At 60.2% G+C, this 15,299-nt stretch overlaps 1 protein-coding gene across 2 annotated transcripts; it reads left to right on the top strand.

Annotated features, from left to right (window-relative positions):
• GTF3C5 (general transcription factor IIIC subunit 5) lies at window positions 1-14,047 on the top strand. Of its 2 annotated transcripts, none has more exons than XR_003412908.2 (11): window positions 1-436; window positions 2,582-2,801; window positions 4,074-4,272; window positions 7,256-7,451; window positions 8,583-8,687; window positions 9,783-9,897; window positions 10,388-10,468; window positions 10,664-10,761; window positions 11,645-11,731; window positions 12,390-12,532; window positions 13,385-13,524. XR_003412908.2 is itself a non-coding variant. In XM_027035524.2 (11 exons), exons 1-11 carry the CDS (start codon window positions 290-292, stop codon window positions 13,537-13,539), a joined length of 1,542 nt encoding a protein of 513 aa, XP_026891325.1. In that variant the 5' UTR covers window positions 3-289; the 3' UTR covers window positions 13,540-14,047. The 2 variants fall into 2 exon arrangements, 1 of the variants encoding a protein (XP_026891325.1); XM_027035524.2 differs by having other exon boundaries at window positions 3-436; window positions 11,645-11,727; window positions 13,385-14,047.
• Window positions 14,048-15,299: the final 1,252 nt, after the last annotated feature.

The raw sequence follows: 15,299 nt of genomic DNA, 5'->3' as shown, positions 1-15,299 counted from the left end.
TCCGAGTCCCACTTGGGTTGCTGGGAGCGGCAAACCGTCGTCCCGCCCCTCGGGGTACCCTCATCATTTTAAACACAGAATTGAGGACCAGGCGGTCGATCACCCCGAAACCTTGGGGCCTCCCCTCGGGCCTTCGCTCCCAGAGGCCTCGAGTCTCGCTAAGCCCAGGGATGTAGAGAGACGCGAGCAGCGAGGGAACCCGGAACAATTCTTTGGCGGAACCACTGCGAGAGGCCCCTAGGAACGCGTGGAGGGCCGGACCGCGACGAGCCGGACCAGACGTGCAGGGATGGCGGCGGCGGACGCGGGGCCAGGGACCGCGGTCCCCGTGGACCTGCGGCGCGAGCGACGCATGGTGTGCGTGGAGTACCCAGGCGTGGTGCGCGACGTGTCCAAGATGCTGCCGACTCTGGGCGGCGAGGAGGGCGTCTCCCGGGTGAGCAGCTGGGGTGGGAGGGGGAATAGCGCGGCGGGGGGGGGGGGGGGCGGAGTCGCGGGACCACGGCGGGAGGGACCGCCCAGGGAAGTGTGGTTTCCTTGGTAACGGCGCTTGAGCAGGGCGCTCGGCGGCCAGTGGGCGGGGACTTGCCTTGGAGTGGCGGGAGCGACGGGAGACCCCGAGAGGGGTGGGGTGTCCTTTCCGTCCCCTCCTCCCGGGAGCCGCAGCCTCGGCGGCGCAGCCCGAGCGCAGCTCAGCTGCAGCCCCCGCGGTGTGCTGGGCTGCCCTGTTCTCATTCACAGAGAAGACCCAAGCGCTGCGGATCAAGACCGCTGGCCAACGGGACAGGGGATGAAATGTGTGGTTAGGGTTAAAGATAGTAATGGCTAGCAACTTCTTCGGTATCAGGCTCAGTTCCAGGTGCTTTACTGACATCTGATCCAAATTAGAACCCTGCCCAGTAGCCACTGACGTCCGCATTTTACAAGGAAACCGAGGCAATTTGTTCAAGGTCTGCAGGAAAATAAGGGAGCTGGGATGAATTCTTGCCTTGTGCAAGGCTCCGGGGAAGTGCTTTTCCGTGCACCAAATATTGACATGTCTCTTCTGTAGAGAGTCCTTCTCTGCCCTAATTAAAGTGGCCTTAGTAGTTCATACCTGCCCCTTCAATCTGTTAATTGCAGTCTGAAATTGTGTTTTAACGCGTTTATTGTCCGTCTTGGTCGCTTGGCTCTGAGACTGTAAACTGCATGAGAGCAGGACTTGGTCTCTCTTGTTTAGTTCTATAGTCCTAACATCCATAACAGTGCCTTCTTCCAAAATACTTGCCAGATGCGTGATTGAATCCTCACAACAATCCAGGGAGTTAGGTACCATTATTCCCACTTTTCAGATAAAGATACCAGGTAAGAAAAGCTGGGTCAAAAAACTCCCGCGTGGTGCAGTGGGGGTTTGAACTCATGCATTTCTGCCCTCTGAAGTCTGAACTCTTACCTGCTGCTTCCTCCTCCTTAATGAATATTGAAAACCTGTCATTAAGCACAGGATGCCATAGAGGCTGTTAGTCACGTTTTGCTGTTTGATCCTGATTTATTGACTTTACTGTGGTACTGACAGAATCCTTACTGTCAGTAACCTCAGGGATATTTGTACCCAACTACAATGAGAGCCTTTGAGAAGACACTGGTCATTGGTTCATTCTGTCAGTGCTTCTTGTGCACGTCCTCTGCCAGATCCATGTCTGGGGTTATTCCCAGCCTCGTGGTCTCATAGGCCAGTGTTTGGCGAGAAGGGATTCCTGAGGGTTGGGCCTCCTTTTAACCTTCTTTCCCTCCACGTTTCCTGAGCACCTCCTAAGGGCCAGGCTGTGTCCTTAGTGTTGGGGAGCCAGCAAACTAGAGAGCAGATGATCTGGGCTCAGTGAGCATCATTGGTGTTTTCATACGCACACAGCTGACACTACTCTTACCCTATGTGGGCGACACGTGCCGAGTGGTTACCATGACTTAGCAGACTGAGTGTGCTGCATACGTCTGCATACAGCAGTCCTGCGAGGGGGTGCTGTTAGTACCTCGTTTTAAGGAGAACGAACCAAGACTTCAAAAGGAGGAGTGATACTTAGCCATACTTGTGCTTGTTCCTAGTTGATTCCATTTCCTTCGGACTTGGAAACATTTGCACGGAAGTCTGAATAGCAGGACCCTTTGGAGCAGGTAGTTCCTAGAGTAGGAAGGTCAAGACAAGCCACTCCCCCTGCCAACCTCAGTTCCTCCATGGTAAACTCAGGGATGAGAAGACACCCCCTCACCCCCCGCCGCAGTCTTGCTGGGAGAGGTGCATGACTGCCCACACCAAACAGGCATCTGCGAGGTGATGGCTTCATTTAACTGGTAGTTATTATCTCCAACTTTCCAGCCTCTCAGAAGGGAGAGACGATCCTCATTTTCTCTCCTACATAAAAAACAGATACCCGGATTTGAAAAATGGGTCTTCTGAGAACTAAAAGCTCAGAACGAAACATCAGCCTCCTGGGCCTTCCCTCGTCAGCTGGGTCACCGTCAGGCTTTTGTTGAGACAGGAGCAGCTCCCTGCCAGCTGCTTAGGCGGGCACTGCTTCACTGTCTTCCTTGGCCTTTGCCACAGATCTACGCAGACCCCACCAAGAGGCTGGAGCTGTACTTCCGGCCCAAGGACCCTTACTGCCACCCGGTATGCGCCAACCGCTTCAGTACCAGCAGCCTGCTGCTGCGGATCAGGAGGAAGACGAAGCGACAGAGGGCGGTGCCGGGTCCTGGGGCCCACCCCGAGGTCACATTCGACATAGAGATGCTTGGCATCATCTCCACCGTTTATAAATTTCAAGGTAACTGCAGCTTACTGCGTTGGCTTATTTCAGGACCTGTGCCCACACTCCTGCAGGTACTCTGTGGCTCATCCACACAGTGAAGAGGGCCATATATGCTCAGGAATCGGGTGGGGCATGAGCGGAGCGGGACAGTGCAGGCCGTGGACTGTGGGCTCACTGCTGTTCCACCTTCTGCATTCTTAAGAAGAGCTCGATTCTATGAGTAATCTTTTAATTTTTAAGGCCATTATGTAGGGCCAAATAAAGCTGGTTAGCAGGCCTCCAATTTTTGACCCTCAGGGTTTTGGAAACTTCCCTAAGGCTTGACCCCCTGCCGGTCTTGCCTCTTGTCTGAAGCCTTCCCAGATCACCTCAGCCCCTTGGGACCTCATGTTCTTTGGACTCTTGGCCAATTGGGTGTGTCCCGTGGGGCCTTCAATCCAGTTTGCTACCCATAGGGAGCCCCAGTGAGGAGGCAGTAAGGGATGGGATGAGGAGGGCAAGTAAGGAACAGCAAGTCTGTTTGGGTGGGTAGCTTGGCTTCCCTCAGCCTCGGGCTCTCGTCCGAACAGTGTGGGGCCCTGGTTCCTTAGGCCCTCGTGGAGGGTCCAGGTCAGGGGTGCTGTGAAGGGGCTGGTTCGCGCACACAGGAGGCACTTGGCAGGTTACTAGCCGAGCCTTAGGAACGTGTGGTTGCAGCTGCAGTTCTAGGAGAGAATCTGACCAGAATAAAGATTGAGAAGGAAGAGGGGGCTAGAAAGTGGCAAGAAACGAAACCAGGGCCTGGGACCCCTGCGTTGGGCGTTTTGAACGTCAGTCTTTCCGGTGGAACGTGGTAGTCACCGAAGAGGGCCATCCTTCCTGGGGCAGGGTCTTCCGTGATTCATCTTCTGTCTGTGTACTTGAGCCAGCACCCCTCGGCTCAGTGCGCGTCCCGGACAGCAGCACCGCCCCACCTGGGAGCTCATGGGAGGTACAGCATCCCGCAGCCTTCGGCAGGGTCCCCCGTGAGGCGTGTGCACGTTACGTTTCAGGAAGCACTGACCCAGACCGTAGCCTCGCGTCCCACATAAGCCCTCAGCTCCTCCGCGTGAGTCCAGGTGCGCGGAGTCAAGTGCACAGAAGTTTCCGGAAGGGTGTCCTTTCGGTTCCCGCCAGCGTTGCCTGGCAATGCCCACCGCACGGCTCCCTCGACGCCTCCCGAGAAGACGTGGGTGTGGGTGCGTAGCAGCTGCCAGTTCCTGGGAGGGGGTAAGAGGGTGTCCGCCATCTGGCCCCGTCTCTTTCCAGGAATGTCCGACTTCCAGTACTTGGCTGTGCACACGGAGGCGGGCGGCAGGTGCGTGTCTATGTATGACAAAGTGCTCATGCTAAAGCCTGAGAAGGAGAGTTTCTTCCACCAGGAGCTGCCGCTCTACATCCCCCCGCCCATCTTCTCTCGGCTGGACACCCCGGTGGACTATTTCTACCGACCGGAGACACAGCACCGGTAAGCCCCACCCCCAACCCCACTACGGCATCAGGGTTCAGAGCAAGGGCCCTGCGGTCACAGGGCCTGGGTCTGAGGCTCACCTCTGCCACTCGCGGGTCAGGCAGCCAGCACTGCCGGCTTCGCTCAAGCCTGTGGCTCCAGTGCCTCGAGACACAGAGCAGCCGGTGACTGTGCCCCAGCTGGAGGCCTTGCTCCGAACTCCCCGCACCATGGAGAGTGAATCAGGATGTCACCCTCAGCCTTGAAGTCCCATCCCCAAAAGCATGAAACACTTAGAAGGGTGAGTGCCTGGCAGAGTTTGGTAGAATAAGCAAGTGACCAGTCCATTCGTAGGGAGGTGGCTAATGGAATCACAGCCCTTCTGTGCCAGGGAGCACCACGTGGCCTCAGACAGCAGGCTTGTGGACTGACGTGGCACTTGCCCAGGGTACCTCACTCTGTGAAGAAAGCAGGCGTAGGAGCACGTTCTATAGCATGAAAGTAAGCTGTGGTATGATCATAGAAATCTAGAAAGATCTGGAAGATTGGGCCCAGAGCAGTTATCTCTAGAAGGTGAGAGAATGTTCTTTCCTCACTGACTCTTGCCATCAACAAGCACTGACTGCCTGTTGTGGCCCGGGGCGCTCCTCGGAGCCTGCGTCAGCGTCAGCCGAGAACAGCACAGCACATAGGAGGTCCTGTGCTGGGCGGGGCCGGGAGCTGGATGGAACACAAGCAGATGATGAGTGAGCAATGGGCCTGTGGCCTGGTGCACATCTCAGAGGAGATCAAAGGGGTGTGGGTCATAAGGGGCAGTGAGTGGGCTGAGGGCTGGGGGCCCCCAGAGGGGCTGACATTTGAAACAGACCTGGGCGATGACACAGCTGGGTAGGTGAAGATCTGGGGAGAACGTTCTAGAACAGAGGATTGGCACATGCAGAGTGGTCGCAGAGTGAGCCTGGGCGCGTGGTAGGGGTGAGAGTCTCATGGGCCATGGTAAGGGGCCTACATTTGGTCCGAAGGAGAAGGTATGTTCTCTTCCTTTAACAAAATACGGAGAGTTCCAGACATAGCCCAAAGTAGTGAGAATTGTCTAGTGGAGGCCGGGCTGCAGTAGCAGCTTCAGCGGCTGGCACCGGTCTGCTGCTTGCCCGAGCTCAAGCCCCAGCCCGGCAGCGCGGCCTCGAGAACGCACCCTGCGTGCCTCCTGCAGGGAGGGGCTTGTTTTCTTACACGACCCTGCTGAACCTGCCGCTCTGTCACCAGAGCGAGGAGCCTTCCATGTTCCCCAGCACCTTCCGGCACCGGTCCGCTCGCAGTCTCCCCAGCCAGAAGCGGGCCACGCGGCAGCCTCTTCGCGGCCCTCGGCCTGTTGGATCCGTAGCCCCCACTCCCTCCTGACCGCAGGAGCAAGTGGTGGTTAGATGGGCAAAACGTGACAGAAACGTGGAAGCGGAAAGGGTCCGCCGCGCCCTCCCGGCCTGCAACCCTCCACATGGGATGATGGAGTTTTCCGTGAGTGTGTTCTAGTCGGCTGTCCTCGGCACAGGAGTGTTAGGGGAGAGACCATGTGCATATTTCTGAAATGTTCTGGTTATTTTTATCCCACAAGCATTTTACTCTCAGAGTCAGAGATGGACAAAATACACAGAAGAAGAGGATAGGCCCTCTGCACTGCTGGCCCTGGCTGGCAGTGGCTGAGTCACCCTCTGTCCCCTAGGGCCAGTAGGCAGCTGCTCTGAAGCTTCTGACGGGGTGATAAGGGAGGAAGGCTGGCCGCCATGTGGTTTATCGATTTTCCAGCCAATGGAAAGAACCTGCCTTTCTTCCCAGGGCCCCCATCGATCTTTCTGCCCTGCTGGCCCCTCTGTGGGTCCAGGGAGGTCTGGCTTCCTACAGGACGACGGGCAGAGGAAGGCTGGCCTGACGGGGTCCCTCGTCCTTGAGGAAGTTAGCAGGGAGTCCTTTCCCTGTGCTGACGGGCCCCGGCGGGCAGCCGCTCCTTGCTGTGCTCTGGCGGTGGGCTGCCAGGGCTGGAGTGAGCCGCCACCCCTGCCTTCCCTCTTGGGAGTGGTCGGGGTCTCGAGGGGCAGCCTTGAAAAGCGGGTAATGTTGTACCTGTTCAGGATGGTTCCTAATGGAGTCATGTTACAAAAAAGGCACAGACTTGCTCCCGTCTTTGTAATTGTGTTTTCCAGTGTGAAAAATCACCTTGTTCCTTGTAAGTATACAGATGGTTTGTACTCGTGTAGAAAATGAAGGTAAAATGGAAACAAATTTAAAAGGTAGTAATCACCTGAATGAAAACCTATGATGTCCAGGCACACTTTAAAATGCATTTCAGAAGAATCTCGGGGTTTGGGGTGAGGTACAGATGCGATGGCAGTCACTGTTGGAGCTCGTGATGGATTGTGGGGCTTCTGGAGGCTGTTCTCCCTGCTTTCGCCTAGGCTTGACATTCGTGACCTCCCCCCTCAGCGACAGCCGGGCCTGGTGCCCAACGAGAGACCTGAGCAGACGTGGCGTTACAATGCTCACTCGCTTCCAGCCTCTGTGCTGTATGATGGTAGTTCGGTAACGTCCGTCTTCCCTGCACCTGCTTGTTGCAGAGATGCTTCTGGGCCGAACGTGCTCTTTCGGAGGGAGGCAGGACAGGCGTCACCGGGCCCCTGGCCAGCCTCCCCGGGTGGGAGTCCTGGCTCTGTCCGCACGAGCTCTGACTCCAGGCGGCTTTCTGGCTGCTGTCGGTTACCTCGTAGGAAATTGGTTCCTTCCTCGTGCAATTGTTTTGGGGTTAAATAAGCGAATCATAAAAGCGTGGCTGTTGCCTGACAGCTGATCAGCCGTGTCCTGAGTGGCCGCGCCTTTCCCTGACCTCCCTGCTCCGCCTGACGGGCAGGCGGCTGGCGTCACAGCCTGGGGGGCTCCCTGCCTGGTCTGGTCAGGCCCGTGCCTGGGGTCTCCTCGGCACCCGGGCCCACGCCAGCTCTCTCTGCCCCAGGGAAGGCTACAACAACCCCCCCGTCTCAGGCGAGAACCTGATCGGCCTGAGCAGGGCCCGGCGCCCCCACAATGCCATCTTCGTCAACTTTGAGGAGGACGAGGTGCCCGTGCGGCCCCTGGAGGCTGCAGTGCAGACGTGGAGGAGGATCTCCACCAACCCGGTGGACCGGAAGGTGGAGGAGGAGCTGAGGAAGGTGAGCTCGGGGCGGCCTCTGCATGGACCACCCCCCAGGAACCCGGCCGGGCCCCCCCTCCGTCCCTCATCATTTTGCCTTTGGCTGTGCTGACTTTTTAAAACCGGTTCGTCGGCACGTGGGAGCTTTTCACCTCCAGATGTCACACGTCAAAGCCATGCCGGCACAAGCCGGTTCCTTGGGGGCGCTAAGCAATCGGTACGTCGTCTGCTTGTGACTTCACAGTGGAGCCTGGGTTTGGGAAGCTTTTGCTCATGCATCGTTGGAGCAAGAAACCACATGGAGCACCTCCTGTGCTTCATCCCCAGCATGCTGGAGGGGACCGAGTGGCCTTCTGCCCATCCCCTGGCTGGCAGGTCCTGGGAGAGCCGTGGGGCCTCTCACTCCTGCCTCTACAGGCACAGATGGCAGGTTCTCAGTGAGACCACATTGCTGCTGGCCGAGGCTCACCTCTTCCCTTGCTGAAGCAGACTGTTCCCTTGGGGTTTTTTTCTTAAAGAGACTGTGTGGACACCTTTCTAGCGGTCACTGGTCGCTGGAGGCGGTACCTGGGGGACCACTGTCCGAGGCCCTTCCGTGTTCTCTGGACACAGTCCAATCCGCAGCCTGGCATAGGGCGCTTCCAGCCCTGGCCCTGCCATGCACCAGCCACACTGGCCTCCTGCGGTCCTCTCTTGGGCCCGGCCGTCCGCTTCGGCCTTTACGATAGCCCAGCTCAGGCTCCACCCTCTAGGCTGGAGCTGCTTGGGGTCCCAGAACACTGGCGTGTCCCCCTCTTGGCCCTGCCCTGGCTTCTTTGTTCATCTGCCTCCCCCACTGCCCTGTGAGCTGCATGAGGACAGAGACCGTGTCTTTCGTGGTCATTTCCGGACACGGAAGTCCGGAGGTCCTGCAGCCACACCTGACCTGTGCTGGGTGTGCGGGGCTCCACCTGTGAAGGCAGGGACAGTGAGTGGGTGCGGCCAGGCCCAAAGGCTGCCGTGTGCTTGTCAGCAGCCGCTCTCTGCCAGCTCCTCCCCCAAAGGGTCTGCTGGGGGCTGGGCCAGTCCGGAGAGGCAGAGCCGGTGGGGGGGAGGGGCGGGAGGCTGCTGGTGTTCATCCCGGTCTCTGCCTTGACCCCCCTCCCCCCAGCTGTTTGAAATCCGTCCCATCTGGTCACGTAACGCTGTCAAGGCCAACATCAGCGTCCACCCTGACAAGCTCAAGGTTCTGCTGCCCTTCGTGGCCTATTACATGGTGAGTGTCTGCCCAGCCTGGCACCTTGGGTCCCGCCAGGATTGCCCTGATCTCTGCTGTGACCTCCCAGAGCCACGGCAAAGCTGGCGGCTCTGTCCTGGTGCCCCCGGGAGGCCCGTTACAGCCCCAGGCAGGTCCCCTACAGCCTCCTCAGCAATGCTAGCCGTCCCTCGGCGATCTTAGGATTAGAGAGTAATCGCATAACTTCTGAATAAAGGGATTGTATGCTTTTAAAGGATCTCACATCGAGAACCTTCTAAGGACCAGGGGCTGGGTTAAATGCTGTGTACCTGTTACATCCTTTGTTCTTCCCTGGGGGGTGGCAACAGGATTCCCTTCTTCCTCTGAGGCAGAGCCAAGGCTCAGACAGGTGCCTCGATGTGCCAGGGTCCTGTAGCCAGCACGTGACGCAGCCACTGGGACCCCAGCCTGTTGGGCTGCAGAGACCAGGCTCCCTAACCACAGGGCCCCCAGCCTTGGCTCATTCTACCCGGGCAGAGTGGGGTGGGGGTGGGGCAGACCCACCTTGGACTCGGTCCAGGAGGGCACGGAGATGAGGTGTCATTACTGAGGTTGCCAAAGGTGCCGGAGGAAGGCGTCCTACCTGCTGAGGGTCCCCACATGGAGCACTGGGAGGCAAGCCTGAGATGTGACCATAACGGCGATGACAGATGGGGCACGAAGAAGGCTCATCCCTCCTGTGCTTGGACCCCAGACTTCAGAGAGCGGCTGTCTGTCTTTTAGCATAGGCTTTCTAGACATAAGGGCTTTAGGAGTACTGTTTGGGGACAGTATATCCTGTCCATTAGGATGGCAGTAACATTTATTGGGCACTTACTATGTGCCAGGCACCGTGGTGAAGGCTCCTGGGTCATCATCTCATTTAATCCTCACAGAAACAATGGAAAAGGGGGCTCCTGTCCTCTCGAACAGGAAGACCAAGTGGCCTGCCCAAGGTGACAGAGCTGTACCCGGCAGAGCCGGGGTGGGGTTCCAGAGCTGTGTCCCCAACTCATGTCCCCCCAGGCCTACATCTCTGAGGGAGCCAGGGACCAGCCTTGGCCCCACCCCACAACTCCCGCCTTTTGTCCCCAGATAACAGGCCCCTGGAGAAGCCTGTGGATCCGATACGGGTATGATCCCCGAAAAAACCCAGATGCCAAAATTTATCAAGTCCTTGACTTCCGAATCCGTTGTGGAATGAAATACGGTAAAAATTACTAACACCTTGGTTTTCTTTCTCTCTCTCAATGTCTTTTTCTACAGCATTTTCTTCTGTAATGGGAATGTATCCCTATGGCGAAGATAAAAAAGTCTTTTCCTCCTGGGTGAGATCTCTGCAGAATAGCAGAGAGATGGGGATCCCAGCCTGGGTCCCAGCTCCACCATTGGCCTTCGAGCCGCTAAACTCGTTATTCGTGCACTCGGTCCCTCCACCTGTTACGGTTCCTGCGGTGGGGGCCGGGCACCCAATACCGCCTGGTCCCCAGGCCTGCAGTGAGGCAGCGCACGCAGAGCGCCAGCACACAGTCCTGTGTGGTCGGTGCCGTAAGGGTGGCCTCTGGGGCCTGGGGGCCTGGAGTCCCCTTCTCAGGAGCCGGCCCCAGTGAACCCTGGTGTGCGACTAGCGCAAAGCCACTTCTGATGGCCAGGAGGGCCCTGCACCCGCATGCACCCGACATGCCCTTCCTCGTCTGCAGGTTACGCCCCGAGTGATATGCCTGTCAAGGCCAAGCGCAGCACCTACAACTACAGCCTCCCCATCACTGTCAAAAAGATGCGTAAGTGCCCCGGCTCGCCCTGTGGATCAGGCTGATTTGCCCTCACGGAGACGCTGAGGGAGGTGGGCATCAGCATGCTGGGGTGGGGTGGGGTGGGGTGGGGTACGGTGGGGCTTCCCAAGGGGCCAGCGCTCCGGGAGGGGTGGGGAGAAACGTCCTCCCGGATTCCAAAGTATTGTTGCTGTCCCCTTGCAGCCAGCCAGCTTGTCACCATGCACGACCTGAAGCAGGGCCTGGGTCCGTCGGGGACAGGTGGCACGCGGAAATCGACCTCTAACAAGTACAAGCTCAAGGTGGGTGCCCCTGAGCCCCAAAGGAGAGCATCCGCCTGCCTGGTTGGGGGTGCGGTGGACCGTGGAAAGGAGGCACCCCCCTCGTGCAGGCCAGACGCGCGCACACACACTCGCACGTGCTCTCATCTCCCGGGTCGAGGCCACCAGGAGGGGCCCGAGGCAGCTCTTCCCACTTGGTGCCTCTGCACAGCTCCCAGCTTCCAGGATGGCCTTGGGGAGCACAGTGAGAGCTCAGGGTGTGAGCCGCCCAGCCCCGGGGGCCTTGAGCATCTGGGCAAAGAGGCAGTGGCCGGTGTCAGCGGGGAGCGCAACACCGGCAGCTGTGCGTGGCTGCCCTTCGTGAGCCCGTGGCCGCCACCTGGACCGGCCCAGTGGGGCGGATGCCCACATGCACGCGGGGCCACGGCAGACCACCTGGCCCCGCTGTGGGGGGCTCACGGGCTTACGGGGTCCTTGGCTCACCGGACGTGGGATTCCGTGGGCCTCCCGCCCACTTGGGCTGCTGTGAGTTGCACCCCCAGCCTCGGCTCAGCTGTCTCGTAGGGGACACGTGCCAGGGGCACGTGCAGCAGAGGGGGAGAGGGCGGGCAGCGTGCAGGGCAGCAGAACGGGACCAGTTGGTAGGAGGCGGTGAGGAATGAGGGCGCACCGCGAGGGCCCGCGAAGCTGGCATGACAGCCCGCGCCATACCGCGGCCGGCCACGCAGGCGGCTCATGGTCCCGGGGGCCGGGGGACCCCTCCTGGGGAGTCAGAGCCTCTGCGCGCCTACTCCCGGCCTCTGGCCTGTCTGCGCCGCCTGAGTCCAGGGGAAGAGCCGGCCCGCCGGGTGTGGACTGGCCGGGGCGAGCTCCGACCCACCTTCCCGCCCTGTCCTCTCCCCAGGACTCAGTCTACGTCTTCCGGGAGGGGGCCCTGCCGCCCTATCGCCAGATGTTCTACCAGTTATGTGACCTGAATGTGGAAGAGTACGTACGTGAAGGGGCCCTGAGACGCCAGGGTGAGGAGGGCGGGGCTCGGGACCAAGGTGTCCCGAAGCTGTTCTGCTCGGCCCGTCTCGGCGGGAAGCCCCGCCCAGGGCGGTGGGCACCACGGGGCTCCCGCGTCAGCCTGGCGGCTGCCAGGGACCATTTCTGGGGTCCGCCTGGGCTGTGCCTCTGAGCTGCGGTGCCGGGCTGGGCGCCGACGTGTCTTGTGGTTGAGTCTTGGGCCTCTCCCTCCTCTGCCCCCATGGAGGTCTAGGACCCGGTGCCTGATCCTCCCCGGCGGACCAGAATCCCAGGAGCCTTTCACCCAGTTCTTACGGTGTTTAAAGAAGGGGTGGGGGGAGCTGGGATGGGAAGAGACGGGAGCACGTCAGACACGGCCTGAAATCTGGTGAGGGCCGGGGGTTCTCACAGGAGAGCGTGTGCGGCCGCATCCCGCTTTGTGCGCACCTTGGGGTCGGGGGCCACGCCGGTTAAGGACCTTGGCTGGGAGTGTCCAGCGTCCCGTGGGTGTTCGGTCCTGTGCTCGCCCCCCCGCGCGGCCGTCCGAGTGCTGTTTTTCCAGGCACGGCCCCACCGCTGCCAAACCCTTACGGCACCTGTGGGCAGAAAGCCCACCCGAGACGCCGTGGCCTGACCCCCAGGTTACAGAGAATCGTTCACCGCAACGACGGGGCCGAGAGCTGCTGCACAGAGCGAGATGGCTGGTGCCTCCCCAAGACCAGTGACAACCTGAGGGACACCATGTCCCTCATGATCCGGCAGACCATCCGCTCCAAGAGGCCTGGTGAGAGCCGATCGGGGTAAAGGGATGCCCCGCTCTGGGGACAGAGCAAGCCTCCCTAGCGGACCCATCCCCCAAGAAATTGCACCCGGGTGGAATCGTCCCACCCCCTGCCAGGAGCCGGTCCCCCGGCCTGCCCACCAGGTCTCCACGGGTGGGAGTCACGGTGCTCAGCCTGGGGGCTAAGGCAGGAGATGGGCCCGGAGGGCCGGGCTGCAGCAGGGCTGGTGCTGCCATCGGAGCCACCGCTTTGTGCCCTGACACCACCCTCCCTCTTCCAGCCACGTGTGGGCACGTTCGGCCTGTCTTCTTGCACTCGGAGAGCAGGGGCAGTGGGTGTGGGGGGGGAGTGAGGAAGAGGAGGGGGCGCTCCTGGTCTGCGGGTATGATGAGGGGCGGGGGAGAGTGAGCACGGCTTCCTCCCAGACCGTCTGTGCTCCACGGAGCTGATGGGAGCAAGGGTCTCAGCCCCGTTTGGGACACGGCCTCTCGAGAATCCTCCCGAGGCCGCGGACCTTCTCCCCAGAGAAAAGCATTCACACAAAATGTCCTGTGCATTCTCGGGGTCCCTTGGACCGGTGAAGCCACCTAGCCTCCTCCGGGGGGAAGTGGTTTTCAAAGCCGTTGGCCTCATACTCCCCTGAAGCGCTTGTAAAACTGCAGAGTGCCGGTCCGCCAGCCCCCCGCGCCCCCCCAGAGCGGCTTCCCCAGGGCTTGAGCCCAGCCGCCCGTAAGTGTCAGTAGGCCTCCAGGAGCCTGATTGCTGGTCTGGAGGCTGGGACCACCAGTAGCTGGGCTGGTGGACACCGGGGAAGCCTGTGCTGGGACACACACGGCCTTGTCTCCCGGCCCCAGCTCTCTTCTCCAGCCCGACCAAGGCTGATGGCGAGAAAGAACAGCTGACGTACGAGTCTGGGGAAGACGAGGACGAGGAGGAGGAGGAGGAGGACTTCAAGCCATCCGACGGCAGCGAGAACGAGATGGAGACCGAGATTCTGGACTACGTGTGACGTAGACCTACAGCCACGGCTGGGCCTCCTTGATCAGACGAGACTGGTAACGGTGCCAGGACAAGCCGTGGCTCCCCAGTGTTGCCCACAGCAACCAGAACGGCCCTAGGAGACCCCTCAGAGGAAAGCTGGGACCCCGGCACTGGGTGCCATTGACCCTGGTCCTGCCCATCTGCCCCAGACACCTGCTGCTCCGGGATGCCCTCTGGCCCGGGGTGCCTGGGGACACCTCCAGAGGTTGTGACCTGGCTCTGTGCAGCCGTGAGCCAGCCCGGTGTCCGATGGGCTGAGCCGATGGCCACCACTTCTCTATGGTTGAGAACAGCTGGCGGTGGGGACGATGTGGCCTGAAGACGCTGCTCTTGCCTTGGAGGTTATGGCCGATGGTGGTCCTGGCGTGAGGAAGCTGTTCTGCGGTCACAGACGGGCGAAGACGGCCCTTGCATTTGGATCCCATCCACCTGGGGCCCAGCTGGAATCGTCCCGATCAAATACATTTTCCCAAGGAGTCTCGGTGTCTCAGTGGGGGGGGGTCGGAGCCACAGTGGAGTTTCCTCTGGAGGTCGGGTGAGCATGTACGCGTCAGGCCGCAGACGGTCCCGCAGCCTCGAGCTGATCCCTTACTGCTCCTCACGGCGTGTTCTTGAGAGGCTCATGGGGAAACCGACCCTGTTGCCTCTGAGCTCCCTGCTGTGTAGCCAGAGGGGGTGCGCGTTCCTGGTGGGGCCGAGGCCGCCCTCCCTGGGGAGCACTCCCACCCGTGCCATGGGGCGGCCGGGCCACCGTGCTGCAGAGATGTGCCCAGTCGCCCCCTCCATCAGCCTGCAGACCGGGCCACCTGGTGTGACAAGTCCCTAAGTCACTTTGACTCTAAAGTCAGGTGCCTCCGGTAAGCCTCAGTCTGCTGACCAGGCTCCTGGGCAGCCCCCTCAGATGACAGATCACGAGCCCCAGAGGGCCCCACTCCCTGCTGCTGGGGACCAGGAGGGGCCCCCTCCCCCCCCTCAGAATACTTGCCTGTGGAACACGTTCTCGGAATAGCTGGACAAAAGGCACAAGTTAACAAATACGTTTCCTTGTCCTGGGGCAGCACCCGAGCCCTTTGCACCCGTGTCCTCATGCTGCCCAGCTGAAGCCACGCTAGTCCCGGCTTGGCCCACACAGCCCCTTCCCCGTGTCCTGACTCCTCCCACCTGCAGCTGCCCACCTCCCCCCACCTCTCCCCACCCCTCTCCAGCCTGTCGTCCACTCTGCGTCCCAAAAGGTTTGGATCTGGTGAACAGGCGGGCTTGGTGACAGCAGCAGGCATGATGTCAGGGGGGCCGTGGCCTGTGTCAGAAGCACTGGCTCCTGGGCGGCACAGGGCCTGCTGGGGCCCGGTCTGACGGGCTGTTGGACAGGGCTCTGGCTGTCCCCTGGCTCCTGAATGGGCCCCCGTTGCTGGAGGTGGTTGTGCAGCGGAGCCTGCACATCCTCCGTGAGCGGTGACTCCGCAGGCGGCCAAACTCAGAGGCACAGTCTTCAGGCCTTGTCCATGGTGGCCTTCCCACTTAGTAACCTTCTCTGACTACCGAAGTCCTACACGGTCACAGGAAACGGTAGTGGCTACCTCTGCTCTGTTTTCTCCCCCTCCCCGGCTCTGTGATCTGTCCCTTCCCTTGTCCGTCAGTTGGTCTCTGTCTCTGCTTGGCTTTCCTCCAGGGTCTTTGCCTCGCCCATTTCTGGGGCCAGAAAGCCCAGCGTTTCCTTTTCCTTAGGGA

This window comes from Acinonyx jubatus, chromosome D4 (assembly GCF_027475565.1).
Source record: "Acinonyx jubatus isolate Ajub_Pintada_27869175 chromosome D4, VMU_Ajub_asm_v1.0, whole genome shotgun sequence".
Taxonomy (NCBI): Eukaryota; Metazoa; Chordata; class Mammalia; order Carnivora; family Felidae; genus Acinonyx; species Acinonyx jubatus.
Note: the sequence above shows the minus strand (reverse complement) of the source record. Positions and strands in the feature narration are given on the sequence as shown.